Here is a 17,581-nt window from a genome sequence, read left to right on the forward strand (position 1 = left end):
TAGCAGCACCAAATATCCAAAAATGATGAACTCAATAAACCACAACATTATAAATTCATTGGGGGATAATCCGGCCTTGGCCACACATCATTAATATTTTACTGTAATATTAATATTTTACTAATTTTTTTTTAAAGTTTATTTTTTAGATATTTGTCAATGATGTAGGTTGCTGAATTAGGGTAATATATCATTAAACTATAGATAATATAATGTTTACTATAAAGGTTCTATTAGTTATAATTGATATATATTTAAGAGACAGAGAAAATAATGAATGACTGAATAAAGGTGAAATCAGTGAAATGATTGAGTATAATTTTATTAGCCTGCGAATTATTCACTTAAGCACTCATTCTTTCTATTTGTTATAACTAATGAACGGCGTCGCGCGTGACGTCATCTACGCGTGACGCGCGCTCCGAGGACCCGAATCGCGGCGCGCCGGTGACGTCACGGCCGCGCTGAGAGAAAGCACGTTGGTGGACGCGGTGCTCCGTTCGCGCCACCGCCGCCGCAGAAGATGTCCGTCACGGAGATGTTCACGTACATTCAGGGCTTCCTGAGCGCCGACCAGGACGTGCGGGAGGTAACGCCACTCCAGGTCCGTTCCGTGCGAATCGCGACGCGCCCGTTCTCTGTGTCTGACCGGCCGCGCCTGGTTCCCCCAGGACATCAGGAAGGTGGTGCAGGCGCTGGAGCAGACCGCGCGGGAGATCCTGACCGTCCTGCAGAGCGTCCACCATCCCGCCGGCTTCAGAGACAGTACGCCGCGCCGCGCCACACCCTGCGGCCCGTCCCCGTCCCCGTCCCCGCCTGACGCCGACTCTTCCTTTCTAGTTCCCAGCAGGTGCCGGAGGGCCCGGGAGCTGTTCTCCGCGGTCAGAACCCAGGTCGGGGAGCTCAAGACCAAGTTTCCGGTGGAGCAGTATTACAGGTGCGTTTACAGCAGATAATAACCGAGAACGGCGCTTCTCTCCAAACCGGGTTTTAAAAACACGCGTTTTTTTCTCCAAATACGTTAGCACGATTAAAAAAAACAACCAAAACTGCTGTTTACTGGGCAACTGGACTTGTTATTCATCCTTCCATTCCAGAGGGCTTTCTCAAGTCTCAAGTAATCAGATCCACCAAGGTGCCACTGAGCAAAGCACCGCAGCTGCATGCTGCACACCAAGCGTGATGGTTAAAAGCAGAGGACACATTTTGTTGTCACCGTGTGCTGTGCTGCAATCACTTCACTTGTCCTCCTCCCTGGCTTTCATGTATGTTCGTGAGACCACCTGAACCAGAGTGTGAACTGGGTACAGAGGACAGAACTGCGTTGTAAGAGGGTGAACATTTACATTTACAGCATTTATCAGACGCCCTTATCCAGAGCGGCTTACAATCAGTATTTACAGGTACAGTCCCCCCGTGGAGACACTCAGGGTTAAGTGTCTTGCTCAGGGACACAATGGTAGTAAGTGGGATTTGAACTCGGGTCTTCTGGTTCATAGGCGAGTGTGTTACCCACTAGGCTACTACCACCCCTATGTGTATGGCCTATGTTTAACTAGGGTCCTTCAATCTTGCACTTAATCGATTTTCTCACGCCTCGAACCAATCAGCTTCCCGGTCCAAATGTTTAACTTTACATCTTTACATCTTATCCTTCCAAAGGGTTTATAAACCTGCTTCTTCAGCCAGTCAGACTTGAGAAGGCCCTCTGGAATGGAAGGGGTAAATGTTGTCATGGATCCATGAACAACTCCAGTTGCCAGTGAATTTTTTTGAGAACCATGACCTGAATGACTGGGAACCTTCACAGATATTTAGTTACAGATATAAAAAAAAAAAATCCAGTCCCGGTATGTTCTTGGGTGAGGGATGCTTCGCTCTGAGAGGAGACTCGCTCCGATGGGTTAGATCTTGCCAAGTGGCCCTGAATCTCTGTTCTGCAGGTTCCACGAGCACTGGAAGTTCGTCCTTCAGCGCCTGACGTTCCTCGCCGCTTTTGTTGTGTATTTGGAGAGCGACTCTCTTGTGACACGAGAGGAAGTGGTGAAGATATTGGGCGGTAAGCTTGCAAGAAGGTTGTATGAGAGTGATACGCTGGATGGCTGATGTATACTGCGTTTTATGCGTTGTTTAACACGTTTTTACAATATCTCAATGTCTCCAATACCTGAAGTCGCGCGAATATTCAATACATATTTAAGTAGAAGAAATGTTGATAATGTTCATTACTAATTTTCTAATTGTGCACACTGCAAAAAAAAAAAAAAAAAAAACATTTAGAGAAATAACATTCTGATAATCCAATGGCAGCTAACAAGTTACCGGCAGATCGGTGCAACTTTAATTCTTCGTTTCTCTCCAGTTGAAGTAGATCGAGAGAAAGGCTTTCACCTGGATGTTGAAGACTACCTGGCTGGCGTTCTGATAATGGCCAGCGAGTTGGTGAGTCCCACCACTTTACACTTGGTAGCAGTCTACCGAGCCCACCTACCTACTACGCGTTGATTTCTCACGGGAATTTTGAGCTGCTTCGCAGCCCGTTTGCCATCAACATGGAAACTGCTCCTGTACACATATAGCTGAGACCATGTTCGGCAAGGCAACTGAAGCACTGCATTATGGGGTCTGTGGTTTGAGTGTTATCAGCAGCAAATGAGCAGCATCCCTATTGGACATGTCTGCATGGTCGGTAAAGCGGAAGTGAAACTGATTACATTTGAGTGACGCAAAATACAGGAAGTGCTGCGATAGGTCAAAATTGCAAAAAAGCTGCCGTGATTCACAAAAACATGGCGAATTCCTTGAAGGTCGTGTGTGTGTGTGTGTGTGTGTGTGTGTGTGTGTGTGTGTGTGAGCGTGAGCGTGCGCGCTCTATGTTGTGTTTGTCCCAGTGTCACGTTATGGGCTCCGGCAGCCACAACCGTGTGTAACAAGACTTCAGCGGTTAAGGATGGCGAGTGAAGGAATACTGCCATTCCAACAATACATAAGATAAAACTTCATTTGGATTTAAATTATATTTGGCCCCATAGCCACTGCTAAATATCTCCTCTCATAACACGCAGAACACGCAGATGCCGTAGAAACAGTGGGTTTCAGAGCAGTGCTTGTCGTGTTCGTTTTTGTTGGCATCATCACAGCCAGGGGACCACGAGTACCACTAGTTTAAGAACCAAGAGTCTATCGGGATTTGGCTTTTTCATCAGCGAGCTGTATACAGTCTGTTATTTCTGTATATATGAAAGTTTTTGAGGTCGTATTTTCTTGTTAACCAAGACATCAAACGACAATTCTTCTGCTCTATTTCTCCTAACCTACATGTGAAATTTGTCTGTGTTGTTCTCTACCTTCAGTCCCGCCTGGCAGTGAACAGTGTAACGGCTGGGGACTACGGACGTCCGCTGCGGATCTCCAACTTCATCAACGAGTTGGACTCTGGCTTCCGGCTCCTGAACCTGAAGAACGACCCGCTGCGCAAGCGCTACGACGGCCTCAAATATGATGTCAAGAAGATTGAGGAGGTGGTGTATGACCTGTCCATTCGCGGCCTGGCCAAGGAGCCGGAGGCTGGGGAAGACAAGTAAGGGACAGCAGGAGAGGGAGGACATCCGCCCTGGGCTGGAACTCCCGCACACTCGAGACTTTACCTGCAGGATGGATGGATGGATGGATGGATGGTTTTCTCATCACTCTTTCATTGCCAGGCTTGTGCTTGATTTGGATGTGCTATTTTTTTTTTTTTTTTTTTTTCGGCATCACAAATATGTTCTGTAGAGGGTCCATGGAGAAACAGGTTGGGGGAGGGAACAATTAAAAACGCGAGTCTGCCCCCTCAATGCCAGTTACAGGCATGACCAGCAGTAATTATTTTAGAAAGCGGGAAAAAGGGATTATCGTAAAATAAAGGGTGAGTCACTGTGCATGAGGCAATGCCATTGGGTGGGATTTCCGCAGTCCTATATGGTTTGCATGGGAATGTGTTGAAGCAATGGAGATGCAGGGAAACATGAATATAAAAATAAGAACTTCTTCAGAACAGCTAAGGTTGTAGAACCCAGTTGGCATCAAAATCTGACTCCGAAAATTTGCATGTCATAACTTTAAGGTAGTTAACTCTGTCACATGTAGGTTTCCCATGCGCACATACCTGCTGTTTCCCTTTCAGCAAAATCAGTTTGAGAAACGAAGAAAAATTGGAGGAACAAACGCATTGTTTGTCCGTCTGTGTCTGTTATGTAATTCATACTGCATGCATCTTCTCTGTTGAGCCGATTTGCCCAGACTGATCGACTGCATCAACCAGGCCGATTTTCTGCATGCACACATTCATGGTTTCATATTAAGAGTGCACAGTAGAGTTACCGTTTGTGCGCTCTAAATGGTTTCCAGTACTCTATAGTGTTCACAAGATTAATATTATAGGCATTCTTCTTCATTCAGTGTTGTGCTTTCTGTTAAGAGGCCAGAATCAACTAATCTCATGTCATATTTGGACTCATATGGTATCCCTGCTAGGAAAACATTGGGCAGGCAGCTGACTTTTTGAATTCGATACTGTAAATGAAGATGACATTTTACTTTTTTGCTGGGAGACACTGGACGTCCTCATAACATTATAACGTGGTGTTTAAATAAACAGTAACCAAGGCACTTGTCATTCCCTTTGCTTTAAGTCTAGTGTCTCCCGTGTTCCTTTTTGCTATTAACAGCCATGTCAGTGATGGTCAGTGATGTTGACTGTATAGTATTGTTGCATGTCCGCAAAGGACCTCGCTTATGGGAAATGTCTCATACAGGCCATAATTCTCAATTCTGCTCAACTTGTACAGCATTTGTAAGGTTCTCCCATGGTTTTCTATACTGAGACTTCATGATGTTGTGTAATTGCCTGTGTACTTCACTTAATATTTTGTTCAAGAATGTTGTTACTGTCTCTTGTCCAGTGTGTGGGCAGTAATTTGGTTCTTTGTTTTCTTTGATACAGGATGTCCAATTAAAGGATCTCTAGTTCTAGCTGTCTTTTTTTTTATTTTTATTTTTTTTATACCATACCAGAGAAAAGCAGACATACCAGCCATATTTGACAATTCTTTTAATCCACAATATATACACAATGTAAGTTTTAAATTAGGCATTTAAAATAGTAAAAAGAAAGCAGTCAACAGCTTGACAGGTCTCAGATGACAGGTCTCAATTTCAGTCCATTCTTTCTGTCTGACAATTAAGATGGAAGGTATGATATTGTACTAACAGTTTCAATGCCGTTGTAAAGTGATATACAGTAAAGGGCCTTCATCCAAATGCCCAGTGGTATTGTTCTGAATCAGAGGCCCAATACAGTGATCACTGCAGAGTGAGTATATGTGCCATGTACGCTAAATCGATTCATCTCGGTATGTATTACATACGATTAGTGACGCTACATCTGTTACAAACAGAATTAATATCAAGGAAAGAAAAATATCATTGGCTTGCCACTATAGGCCATGAAGGATTATCCTGCGAGATTTCAGTCTTTCAGTGTCCACTGCTCTCCATTTAGTCTGGCCACAGATCTGAAGTAGGACGTCTTAGTTTCCCAAACCAGCAGCCAGTATTCCCCCAAACACTGTAATATAATGTCAAACTAATTGGACACTTGAGTATTTAATTATTTTTGGCTGAGAGTATCTTACCATACAGGCACATTCCCAGCTCTTCTTTGTGTTCTTGGACGTAATCTTACTCATGGCAGGACTAATCTGGGAACTGGATCAAGTTTGGTTCATAAATATTGCCTTGACCTGCTACAGTCACCTCTGCTAGATTTATTGTATCTACTTGAAAGAACAAAAAGAAATACAATGACAGAGTAAAGCTTGGTAAATTCAACCACAGCAACAAAGCGTGAATGTAGTCATTCACGTTCTAGACCAAACAATTTTTGGATTAAAGTGCTTTAAACTGAAACAAAGGACAGGCTACAGAACGCAAGAACAGTTTGTGAGTCTGAGGAAGGTCACAAGTACATTAGCAGCTTAACACAGGGCTGCACTCAGATGCCTCAGATCAAGGCATCCCAGATCAATCGTTTTACTGCACTTGTGTGTCAGACACATGATCACAGTTTGAACTGAAAACCAAAGGCACAAAAGTTCACGCCCTTTCCTTATCACTATGAACTCAGTGTAGGGACATATAAATTATAATTCATGAATCATTATTATTATAGTGCAACAGTACATGTTGTGAACTTGCACAATTATGCTGATTTTAAAACCATCTTGTCACAGTTTTGCAATCAAATGCAATTAAACAATCCAAGGTTCTTAAGCACATACAACTGATTTTGTCCCTTAAATTAGTCAAAATTCTAAGGAAGCCACTGTTCCACATTTACGTCATCTCCTGTAGCACAAGTGTCCTGCTTTAGCAAGATGTCTTAAAAAAAAAAAAAAGCTACACTTGTGACAGCGGTTGATTATTGCTGTTGAGTGACTGACCCTGGCACAGTGATAGAAGCAGGTTACACCCGACCGGCACTCTCGTCTACGGGCAATGGGCAGTGCTGCTGCCCATTGGTCCCTGGTCCCGGAGGGCGCTGATCCGACACGTTTTTGCGCTGATCCTCCTGTAATGCACCCGATTCAACCTCTGCCCTTATTCTTGAATCGAATCGGGTATGGTAGAACATGGCAAAAACTAAGCTGTGCAGAGCCGGTGCCCTTTAGGGCCGAGGTTGGTGACCCATGATCTAGGCAAACCAGAAAGAGGGCAGGGACTTATCAGAGAAAAACAGAACCAAAAAAAAAAGTCCTCATTTTTATGCTTGAGCATAGCTATCGCTTATTTGTGCATTATCGTAAACTACCTCAGAGACTTTAGTTCAGACACTACCACATTTTTTCAGTCATGCTTGTCACGGTAACCTGGACATATTTTTCTTTTCCTCATTAGCAAACAGCTTTTACAATCAGTGGCCGGTAACGTTCCGAACCAAGTCCTTTATTTGGTCTCCCAGGAGGCTCTGATTTCGGGCATTTATTCACTTGTTAGAAGACAAAGTGCATGGAGGAAAATGTTTAAAACACTTCTATAAAGAACAAAATGCAGAGATGGACTCCTTCATTGAGTAACACTGTCTACGTGTTTACACCAGAATCCAGCTGGGACGGTGTTCCGCAAGGTACAGTCTCAAGACCTGCTCTGGGTTGTATTTATCATGATATTGGGAAGAGCATTGCGCCGTTTTTTCCACAGTCCCAGATCACAGGCATACCTCTTGATCTGACGAAACCACTGCTGTGTGCGTGACTTGTCTGAGGCTCGAAAAACAAAGGCCTCTCGCCGAATATCCAGGACCTCAAAGGTGTCCTCACAGTCCGGCTCTGCTGACACCACACAGTTACCAAGATGGATGGGCTCTCGAAGAACAGTGAATTTCCCACTGCTTTTGTCCTTAATGAGCACCAGAACCCCATCTCGTATCACATCCAGTGTCTCGTTCTGTTCTACTCTCGGACCGCACCCGTCTGCTGTGCTCTCTGGGAACTGTTGAGTCTGCACCATCAGCAAGCTCTGGACATTCTGAAACTTCAGCGACTTGCTGCCCTTCTTAACCCACTGGCCGTCAGCGGGTTGCGAGAGCTGCAGCGGACCCTCCATGACGAAGCGAGTGCTCTCTCGTGTCCACCCGACTGTCTTCATCGACAGCTCCCGCATCTCAATGTTGATGACCTCGCGGTTCTTGCGGCTGTCACGGCGGAAGGAGCGCAGAGACCACGTGGCCGTGACCTCCTGCTTGGTCTTCATGTTGATGTGCTCCAAGTGTGACTCCACGCGGCTCTTGGCCTCTCGCAGACGAGCGTAGTCCGGGTGACATTCGGCGGTGGCCTTGCTGATGCGGCTGAGCAGCAGCGGGTACTTGGTGACACGCTGGAGCGGTGCCATGAGGAACGAACGCAAGTTCATGCGTCTGAGAGCCGTGTTGTCGTTCTGGGAAACATCCAAGAATATCCTGTCCAAAAACATGACCATAAAGGAAAAAAATGCTATGAAACACTGGCACCAGAGCATCACCTGATCTATGCTTATGATCTCATCTTCTTCTCTGAATATAAAGGACCATTGATGAATAAGTAATGGCTCCATACCTTTTCTACTGAGAGACAGTAAGATTAGCACCATTTACAGAACCTGAGAAGTAATGAAATGGAGTGAAGCTCTTGGGTAAAGAGCTCTTAAATAACACACTGAGCTATGTGACACTTTGCAGTCCCTTTGAAGTTAAGTAAGGAAAAAAGAGAAGTTCTCAGATAGGAGTTCAGCAGAAGTGACACAGGAACGTTTTCTTCCCCTCTCGCCATCACACTACTTTACGTCTACAGCATTGCAACTGCACTTTACGTACACTTGTATTAATTCTGTAATCTTTGTATATTTTTGTATATAAGGTATTTCACTATATTTTATACCATTGTTCACTCATATAAACGTGATTCTGAGTATCCAATCTTGAGTGGGTGCTGAGGGAATATATTTACCTCAGCAGCTCCTTCTCCTTCTCCAGCGTGTTCAGCATGTTGACAGAGGTGGACTGCTGAAGGCAGTAGGTCTGAAAGGCTGGCAGCATGTTGGCAAATTCCACGAAGATCTCTCCGATGCATACTGTCAGGAGGTCCTCGTCACCCTGTAAACGCAAACACTGGCGTGACAATGTGCCTGTTCACCCTTTCCGAACAGAATCTGGCCACAAAGCACAATATTAAACATGGACCAGAACATACAATGATGCCAGCTGACCACTTTCATGGGAAGGTTTGTACAGGTGCCAGTTTCGAGGCTCCAGCTTCCCATGAGATGGTGCCGGCCATCGATGTTGACGCTTTAACTAACCATACGTTAGCCTCACTATTTTGTGAGGGAGAGCTTGTATACCATTAACTTTTTTGTAATTTGTAAGTGAACTGTGGCATCTAGTAATAAGACCACTTTCCAGATCAAACCAATCATTTGCGACAGATTATAGCAAAGGGTCTTGCAATTGTTATTATTTTATTACAGCAACTGTTTTTATCTCTTAATAAACGTTCATTAGGTCTCACCTGATCGAATGCCTGGTCAATGCTCTCCTGCAGGTGTTCCGTGAACCTGTCGTTGAAGTCAATGAGTTCCTGAACATTGCTGAACACCACAGCCAGCTGTTCATTGGTGAGTAGTCCCGCGTTCTGCATGGGACAGTAAAATTCCTCCTTGATGATGCGTAGGTCCTCTCCATAGCTGGACTCGGTGTTGAGGAACTCCATGATTGCTTCCTTGCGTTCGGTGCGCAGCTTGGCGCACCTCTCGCACATGCTTTCCCCCGCACTTCCATCCTTCTGGCCACAGTCAGGACAAAGGCGATGGGCATCCGGTCCCCGGGTTGAGGCCAAGGGCCTCTTCCACCCGCGAGCCAGTCCCGGTCCGATGCCACTGTCCACGCGCTCCACCTCAGCCCCAGCACTGTGCCGGGAGCGTTGCCGCGGCTCCTCTTCGTCCTCGCGCTCGTCGCTCAGGCCCACCACCCCGCTGTCCGCACTGAGGCTGCTCACCGTACTCCAGCGGTGCTGACCCACCCGACTCACAACCAGACCAGCCCCAGAAAAACGTTCTTCCCCACGAGGTTCCGAGCGTCCTCTGACTGAGGCTGGGCCTGCAGAGAGTGCGGAGGATTTGGAATTAGTTCACAGTGGTCAAAGTGAAGTCATCTCACTGTAAACAAGTACACAGAAAGATGATATTTGTGAAGCTTTGGGGCTTCACAGTGTGTAAAAAGACACAAATGGAAATAACACACAACACAAAAACTTGACAAAGGACACGACCCCTAATCTAGCACAGGTCGAGACAAACCAGGCAGACAAGTAGCAGCAATTTTATAATATATCAGTGTACGGGTATATTTAGGGTGTATATAGTCATTTGCTATGATAATAATAATAATATTAGTAATTGTAACATGACATAATATGATAGTATGATAATGATATACAGCAGTACAGTGTGAGTTGGTTGATTTACTTAGATATGTAATAGGTGCAGGCTAACCATGCCAATCCTGGGTCACATCAGATGCAAGCGTGTTAACTAGAAACTGTGCAATATTCTTGTCTAAAGTAACATTTGACAATTATCACCTAGCAAAAGAAGTTGCTGGTTTTGCTGGATCGATTGTCTTAAAAATTAATGTGTGGCCTTGTTTCACAAAACAGAGCAATGAAATCGTTACATTTGAATGGTGCAATGAGTCCATTCCAAGCTGTAGCTTCTTGGTTGAAGTTCTCTTGTATCCAGTGTTTCATACTAGAGATTTTGAGATTAGATTTTTTATGAGTGCATCATGTGGTTACAATGTGGCTTCTGCATGCTGCCAGAACGGTTAGTTAAAACACGCCAGTGCACTTATATTTATATGCTTCAATCTGTACCAAAGTACAACATTTCTGACCTTATTATTGAAACATACAAACGGATGCTACAAAGATACTACAGGAAAATACTACAGGACATTTTTAGGACAAGGAACTCTAACTGCAACATAAAGGTGAATTTATGTCTGAGCAATGCCCAAGTATACTGATTAGGAGTAAGAATCACAGTGAATCTTGTGAATTCATTGTTTTGAATTTGAATCACTGTATTGCTGCTGTTTGTGCAAAAGAGGAACGATCCAACCAAGAAACCCACCGAATATTTTTCAGGACAGAGCATCGTGAAACAGGCCATGAGTTCTTTTTAGATAATGCAGGGAACACAGGGCACAGTGTATGTGACAGCAGCAGATAAAAGCTGCGCTGCGGTGGTATTAGGGCAAACGGTAAGTGATGCCCTGGAGACCGGGACAAGCCTGAGCACAATTTCATTGTGGACATTTTTATGGAACGGGACGGAGCCTCAGTTCAGCCACAGTGTTTTTATTTCATTTTCACTACTGATCCTTGCTGAGTACTAGTTTTATAAAATATAATCTCCACGGCAACCGGCGCTTCAATCTGGCCTCACATCAGCATTCCATCAATCTGAGAAACGGGGTGACGGAATGAATATGTAATTTACCGCCATCCCGGTCCCGGCGCTGGCTGTGGAGGCGGGCAGCGGCCGCTATCTTCATCTCCAGCTGCTTGCGCTTGGCGGCATCGGTGGGCATAGGGTCGCTGTAGTGGGGCCGCAGGCGGCACTCGCGCTGGGCCCTCACGGACTCCGCCGGCTCATAGGCGGCGTCCGAGCTGGAGCGCCTGCAGCCCGGGCCGGACTGCTGGGGAGGGGATGGAGATGACATTAAAATGGTCAACTCTGGTAAAGTTTAGAAGAAGGAGGGGAAGCTGAACATGATCAGATATTCATTTCACACCGGGGATACCGCGTCACGCGTCCAAAGCTGTTTTAATTTAAGGAATAAGCATGTACATCCAGAACACCCTCGAAACCGCGGACCGCCAGCAATCCACCATCGATACGCCACTGAAGCCAAAAAAAGGTTGCTTGATTGACAGGTGACCTTTAACCCCCTTCTCAGGTATATCAGTGATATTGACACGAGGCAAGCGCGCTACGTTAATACAGGAAAGAGGAGGATGAGGATGGACGCGAGGATTCGAGGCGGCGCCGGCGCAGGAGGGAACGAGACGCGGCCAGCTCGGCTAACGCGCAAAATAATTAACCACGGTGTCTGGCCGCAGCCTTAATTAACGGCGGCCATGAGTGCGAAGCCGGAGCAGCTAGCTTACACGCACGAAACCCGAAGCAGGATGTGACACCGGTCCGTCGATAGTCGCAGTCGGTAGCGAATGCCGCACGGCCAAAAATCCGGGTACGGGCACGAAGCATTCCCGCCTCCCATCCAACGTAGTCAGAGCGCATAACGAACGAAGCCTCGTGAAGAATTGCGGAGATTTTCCAACGGGAGCAAGAGGCGCCCACACCAGCGGATCTCAACACTGCACACACACACACACACACACACACACACACACACACACACAATGGAGATGGAATGAAAAAGCATCGCAGGGGGAAGAAAAAAAACCTGTCCCTAATCCTCTCCGTGTCTCATTCCCGCCACCGCATGCCTGCCGATGCCGGGGGTCCGGACCTCGGGCTGCGCCGCATCTTTATCTATCCGCACACACGCAGCCAACCCTCACTGTCCTGTGCTGGAGCGGCGGGGACGACAAGGAGAGAAGGGGAGAGAGAGGAGGAGAGAGAGAGCATGGATGGAGGGAGGGAGGGAGGGAGGGAGGGAGTCACGCTGGAATTTTGGTGATGGTGAGAGGGAAGGGGCGGGTGAAGGTGCCTTACGCATTCTTCTCGCTCTTCGTCTTCTCCACCACCTCCTTCTCCGGCTCCTGCCTCCTGTCCTGCTGGCTTGTCATCGCGAGCCTCGGCTCCGCAGGCCGTTGTGGTCGTCATGGCAACGCCGACAGATTGACGGCTGGGCCGGGGGGCCGGGGTGATGTCAGCACCGTCGTTGTCACCCCGCTCACGTGACAGTCTGACGGAAGCCTCGGCAGCAATCTCTGCACTGCAGCTAGGGGAGGAAGGACAGAGCGAGAGGGAGCGAGAGAGAGAGGGGGGGGGTCACTGTAAAAACTGAAATTATTATTCCTGGCACCACCTTTCCCCTTGTTTAGACCCACCTCCCCCATTACCTCCAGGGAGGGGACTGAGCCCCTCGACACCAGCGGGGCTCGAGTGGGGGGGCGGCTAATTAAACGCATCAATTCACATTAACACCCCAACTCTGCGATCGCTGAAAATCTCTGTTTCTGCATCATTGATCTGCCAGATCTCTTTGTGCGCGTGTTTGCAGCGTAAGCTTCTGGCGCGAGGAACGCGGAGAGCCAGTCACATGCTCGGGTGGTGGGGGACATTGTGAGACAGACGAGAGAGGCGTGAGCAGGAACGTTATCTTGGCATGGAGCATGAAGCGGAGGCAGAATTGTCCTCGTGCGCAGGAGTCTGTCATAATAGCCCACAAGCGACCCACACCCCCTCAGACCGGGCTCTCTTCATCAGCGCGCCTCCTGATTGGCTCTCGCAAAACTGTGTGTGTGGTCTGATGCCTCAGTGCCTGACTCATGAATCCTCAGCTCGTCGTGGGAGTGGGGGGCTGGTCCATTTGCATAAGCACAATTAAAGTCATGAGCAAGAAATGCCACATACACACACACTTTTCCAGCATCACCCTACATTAATCACCTCAAGCACGAGCATACCGCTCTGCTTCCCTCACGGGAAACACACCTTTAAGCCAAGCAGCATCTCATGCTGTTTCATCCACGTGGGATGTGATGTTTTTTTTTTCTTTTGGTGGGAATGATAATTAATACTCTCAGTTTGAAGGCTGCAATAAAATAGTCTGTCATCAGATATCTTCCTTGGAGAGATTACCTGTCAGACGGGAGGGAGATTCATGGGGAGTAATAACCTGAAAGTTAATTTGTGATGAAATGAGTGTGAATGATGACTACGCTCCCTAAGCAGGGTGCTGCGTGGCCCAGAATTAGTCGATGGTCAGAGCCGTGCATTAATGTTCAGCGTGTAGCACATATTTCATATCGATTCCATGTGGGCATGGTGTGCTTGAGAGGTATATTTTAATTGCATGCTCTGAAGACAAATTAGCTTTACTTTAGTATATAACATTTTAGAACTGATTCTTACACATTATCGTGAAAATCTACAGATCAGTTCACCATTGAGGGAAATCTTAAATTATTATCTAAAAAATGTATGTATTTAGGCCCAATAATCAGTATTATGGGGCACAATGCAATTGTTCATTCCTTTTGTTTTTTCTTTTCCTTCTTGCCTGCAGTGAAACGCCTGGATTGTTCACACGCTAACGGCCAAAAAATATGAAATAGGTTTAAGACAGAAAATATGCAAATACGAATAGTAAAAGTTCCTCTGAATATAAATCCTGTTCAGATTCCCAGACCGTGGTTGAGATGGATCGTGGGCGTTCAACGTGTAAGTGAAACCGTAAATCTTCGCTCTGTCGCGTTGAATCTGTATACGCGAGCATATCTCACAACCGAGCACAGAGAATTACGGATTTGCAGATTTGGAAGTGTCATACATCAATTCGCACGAGAAAAGTTAAAGATACAGGGGGTTTATTTGTCTGCGTTAGTTTGCCATTGAATTCTTGGATAAAAGCTCTGCATAAAGCTCAGAATCTGCGTTAGGGATCACTTTGCCACAACAAGTACACTACAAGTATGTCTGGATGGCGTGTGGTATCATTTATTTCATTCATTTCAAATCACTACTTCTACACAAATTGCTCACTCTCACAAACAACATCTAAAACCATGACTACTTTTTGGTGCATATCACCCGGCCCTAGTAGCAACAACGAATCGCTTAAATCGATACAAATCGATTACTATAAGAGTCTGCATCGAATTTCATAATCGATTTGTTGTGTCGCAGGACGCATAGACATTTGATTCTTTAAAAAGGAAACTTTAGTTGAGCGCGGAGCGCAGCGAACACACTCGGTCTCTCTCCGAGTTCGGTGCCTCATAGACAGGGCGAAGCAAATAAAATCGAAATTGTCCTCCCACGACAAAACAGCGAGCTCGTCAGCCCACGTGACAAGAGTCCGGCAAGCTGGAGAGGACAGGTGAGGTGAGGTGAGGTGAGGTGAGGTGAGGTGAGGTGAGGTGAGGTGAGGTGAGGTTCGTATTTCACTGCTGTCTCCAAATTATTTGGCAGCGCATAATGAACTGTTTCATTATTTGAAAGTGGGAAAGTCGATTCATTTGCATGTAAAGTTTTTGCATGTTAAGTATTTTATTATTATTAAAACAGCTCAAGGAGCAACGTGTTTGTGCACTTTCTAAAGATTTAATCCTAAAAAATAATAACCAACAAATGAATCGATTATTAAAATAATCGTTAGTTGCATGCATGTCCTCATGCAACCTACATCTCTCTGCTGCAAATGACACCAGCTAATCGTGACTCAATACGCCTCTCGCTGCTGCCGGTGCGTCATAATGCACAGGCAAAGCCCAGCATATGCCATCTGTCCATGCGTCAGTCTGGCGTGGATTTAGAGTGCGATATTAGCCTGACACGTATAGATGAATTTTTGTCTGAGCACAGGACCTCCCCAAAAAAAAGTGTCTATTTCCTAGCCATGCTTTCTAGCCCCTGATTCTCCCTCATCGGCCTCCCAAAGGGCCATATCGGGACTTGGACCACTCATTGATCATACTGCCTGTATTTGCCTGTGTTATAATGTAAAAATGCCTTTCCTTTGTTCCCAGTCCCACTCTATTTATGCTGTATCTCACCTTTGTGTATACAGCTCTGCAGCTCAGCACAATGTTCTTTTAACACTGTGTGTATGTGTAAAATGTAACATATTCTTTATGCGTTCCAGAAAACTTCTTTTCATATTTCAATTTCAGTTATTACAAAAAAATATATATATAGCCAGTTATAAAAACCAAGGCTTCTCTTACCTCTTTTTGATGAGGTCCAGCGCAGAGCCGAGGATGCCGTCCTTCATGCTGTAGATCTTGGCTCCATAGCTGGAGAGATCTGTTCCGTCCAGCAGGAGGGCTGGGCAGCAGCTGGACGGGGCGTCTGAGCTCTCCCTTCGGGGAGGAAACGGGGGAAGAGACACATCTGTGGCCCTGGGGCCTGATGGTTCCTCCACGGCCCCCTCCCTGGCTGAAGCTGCTGTCGAATGGAGTGGCGACCGGGGTGTGGGCCCGGTGCAGATGGGCCCAGTCTTGTCAGAGTTCAGTTTAAAATTGTCCTCACCAGTGGCGCTGCCATCTTGGCTTTGGAGTGGTGTCCCAGGGACACCGTCATTTTCCTTTATCACGACTATTGTCTCTTTGACACCAACTGCCTCCAGACTGTAGCTGTCTCTCCCAACCTGGCTGCAGTTCTCCACTGCACCACCAGGAGGTGCTGATGTGGGCACTTGCGACAACTGACTGCTCTCCTTCTGCCTCATCCTTTTAAATTCCTCAAAGGTGGGGATGTGGAGGCGTCCAATGGGCGGTCTCTTCCGCTCCAGTGAGGACTGACCGGAGCTCCCAGCCAGGGGCTCGGAGGTGCAAGACTTACCCACACGACCGGGCGCAGGGCAGGAGTGGAGGGCCAGGTTCGGGGAGCTGTTCTGGCGTCGCAGCTGCAGACGTCTCAGCACCTCCTGCTTGATCTCCTCAGGGCTGGTGATGCGCCGGGCACACAAAGTTCTCGGGGTCACACCTGAGTTAGCCAGTGCAAGGCGGGAGGCCAGCTCTTTGTCAGTCGACCCCAGCTGTGGTGATGGAACGCTGTGGCCCATGACAGCCTGAGGCCGCAGGGGCATGTGGGGCTCGGAAACCCGGGCGCTCTGCAGACGGAGTTTGTCCCTCAGGCCTTTCCGAGCGTTCCCATTCACGCCCCATTCTTCCACAGGAGGAAAGAGCCACTGAGGAAATAGAGGTAGGTCCCGCCTCACCAGCGCTCGTCGAGGGTAGAAGGCCAAGCTTTCCGGGTTGGGCACCACACCATAGACCTGCGAGCCTTCAGGAGGTCCGTCGTACCAGTGGCTGGTGGAGGTGCAGTGCAGGATAAACTCGCTGTCCACGCTCCTGTACGGGGTCCCCAGGGCGTAGAGGCTGGGGTCAGACACGGCCCAGTGCAGGTTCTCCATGCTACGGAACAGCCGGCTGCTGGTGGTGTTCACGTAGGACTGGTGCTTGCCGCTGTATCCCAGTGGGGCTTCGGGGTACTTGGAGGGGTGCATGCTGCTAGTGGAGCAATAGCGCAGGCCCATGTTGCTGAGGGGGCCGTTGTTGTTGTTGTTGCCACCTCCGCATCCCGACGGTGCGACGCCGAGGGGACACTGGCCTTGCGCCGTCTCCAGATCGGGGTAGGGGCCCGAGAGGACGGAGAGAGAGGGCTGGAGCTCGTTGAGGCAATGCTCCAGGTCCATGCTGCAGCCCACAGGGGAACCCGCGGCGGAGTACTCACATGCTGGGGCCTTCACGTCCGGCATGGCTCCGGAGCAGGGACCACAGTCCTGAAGAGACACAATGACAGTCAATCTTTACAGCATTTACTTCACAGCGTTTATCAGACTTACGATCTGTGGTTACAGGGACAGCCCCCCCGGGGACAGGTTAAGCGTCCTGCCCAGGGACACACTGGTTCTAAGAGGGGTTTGAACCTGTGATGATGATTTGTTTACAACCAACGAATCCCATGTGAAGAACATTTTGGTCATGATTTTCAAGAAATTCCCCATTTGAAACTGAAATGATTTAATAGTGCCGGACAGGACAGCATGATTACAGTGTTCCTGACGCATGGTTCCTTAACTTGTGTAATCGCATTAATGGATTAAAAGTGCTTCGCTCGACTCTGGAAATTAAAAAGAGGAGGGATTACTTTCCCCCACGTGGCCTCGTGGGAGAGAAAAAAAAAAGAGGCAGAGAAGAAGAAGGAAAAGAACTAATCTGAGCCGACTGTAATGAAGAGGGGCCACTTCGCCGCTGCCTCCGGCGCTCATTCCGCTACTCAGAGAAGAGTTGCGGATTAGGGGAGAGTC

At 47.4% G+C, this 17,581-nt stretch overlaps 2 protein-coding genes across 4 annotated transcripts in view; one reads left to right on the forward strand and one right to left on the reverse strand.

The window, feature by feature from the left end:
* The first annotated feature begins 436 nt into the window (after nt 1-436).
* Nucleotides 437-5,013, forward strand: tsn (translin). The gene is made up of 6 exons (XM_028991570.1): nt 437-589; nt 672-765; nt 841-937; nt 1,944-2,059; nt 2,363-2,442; nt 3,354-5,013. Exons 1-6 carry the CDS (start codon nt 524-526, stop codon nt 3,582-3,584), a joined length of 684 nt encoding a protein of 227 aa, XP_028847403.1. The 5' UTR covers nt 437-523; the 3' UTR covers nt 3,585-5,013.
* A 62-nt stretch (nt 5,014-5,075) lies between these two features.
* The window catches only part of arhgef49 (Rho guanine nucleotide exchange factor 49), a 36,258-nt gene continuing 23,752 nt past the window's right edge, over nt 5,076-17,581 (reverse strand). For 2 of the 3 annotated variants that reach the window (XM_028991684.1, XM_028991685.1), the window contains exons 3-8: nt 15,495-17,053; nt 12,316-12,544; nt 11,074-11,272; nt 9,084-9,670; nt 8,523-8,668; nt 5,076-7,996 (exon numbers count right to left, since the gene is read on the reverse strand). In XM_028991684.1, the coding sequence (XP_028847517.1) occupies nt 7,174-7,996; nt 8,523-8,668; nt 9,084-9,670; nt 11,074-11,272; nt 12,316-12,544; nt 15,495-17,029 (3,519 nt within the window). In that variant the 5' untranslated portion in view covers nt 17,030-17,053 and the 3' untranslated portion in view covers nt 5,076-7,173. The remainder of the gene's footprint in view (nt 7,997-8,522; nt 8,669-9,083; nt 9,671-11,073; nt 11,273-12,315; nt 12,545-15,494; nt 17,054-17,581) is intronic. The other variant, XM_028991686.1, reaches the window with a different exon arrangement.

The sequence above is a fragment of the Denticeps clupeoides genome, chromosome 9 (assembly GCF_900700375.1).
Source record: "Denticeps clupeoides chromosome 9, fDenClu1.1, whole genome shotgun sequence".
NCBI lineage: Eukaryota > Metazoa > Chordata > Actinopteri > Clupeiformes > Denticipitidae > Denticeps > Denticeps clupeoides.

Bases quoted from the DNA above. Each gene is read 5' to 3' on its own strand.
- tsn (XM_028991570.1), top strand. From the start codon at position 524: ATGTCCGTCACGGAGATGTTCACGTACATTCAGGGCTTCCTGAGCGCC. The intron at 766-840 runs GTACGCCGCGCC...CTTCCTTTCTAG, and splicing joins TCCCGCCGGCTTCAGAGACA to TTCCCAGCAGGTGCCGGAGG. The intron at 2,060-2,362 runs GTAAGCTTGCAA...GTTTCTCTCCAG, and splicing joins AGTGGTGAAGATATTGGGCG to TTGAAGTAGATCGAGAGAAA.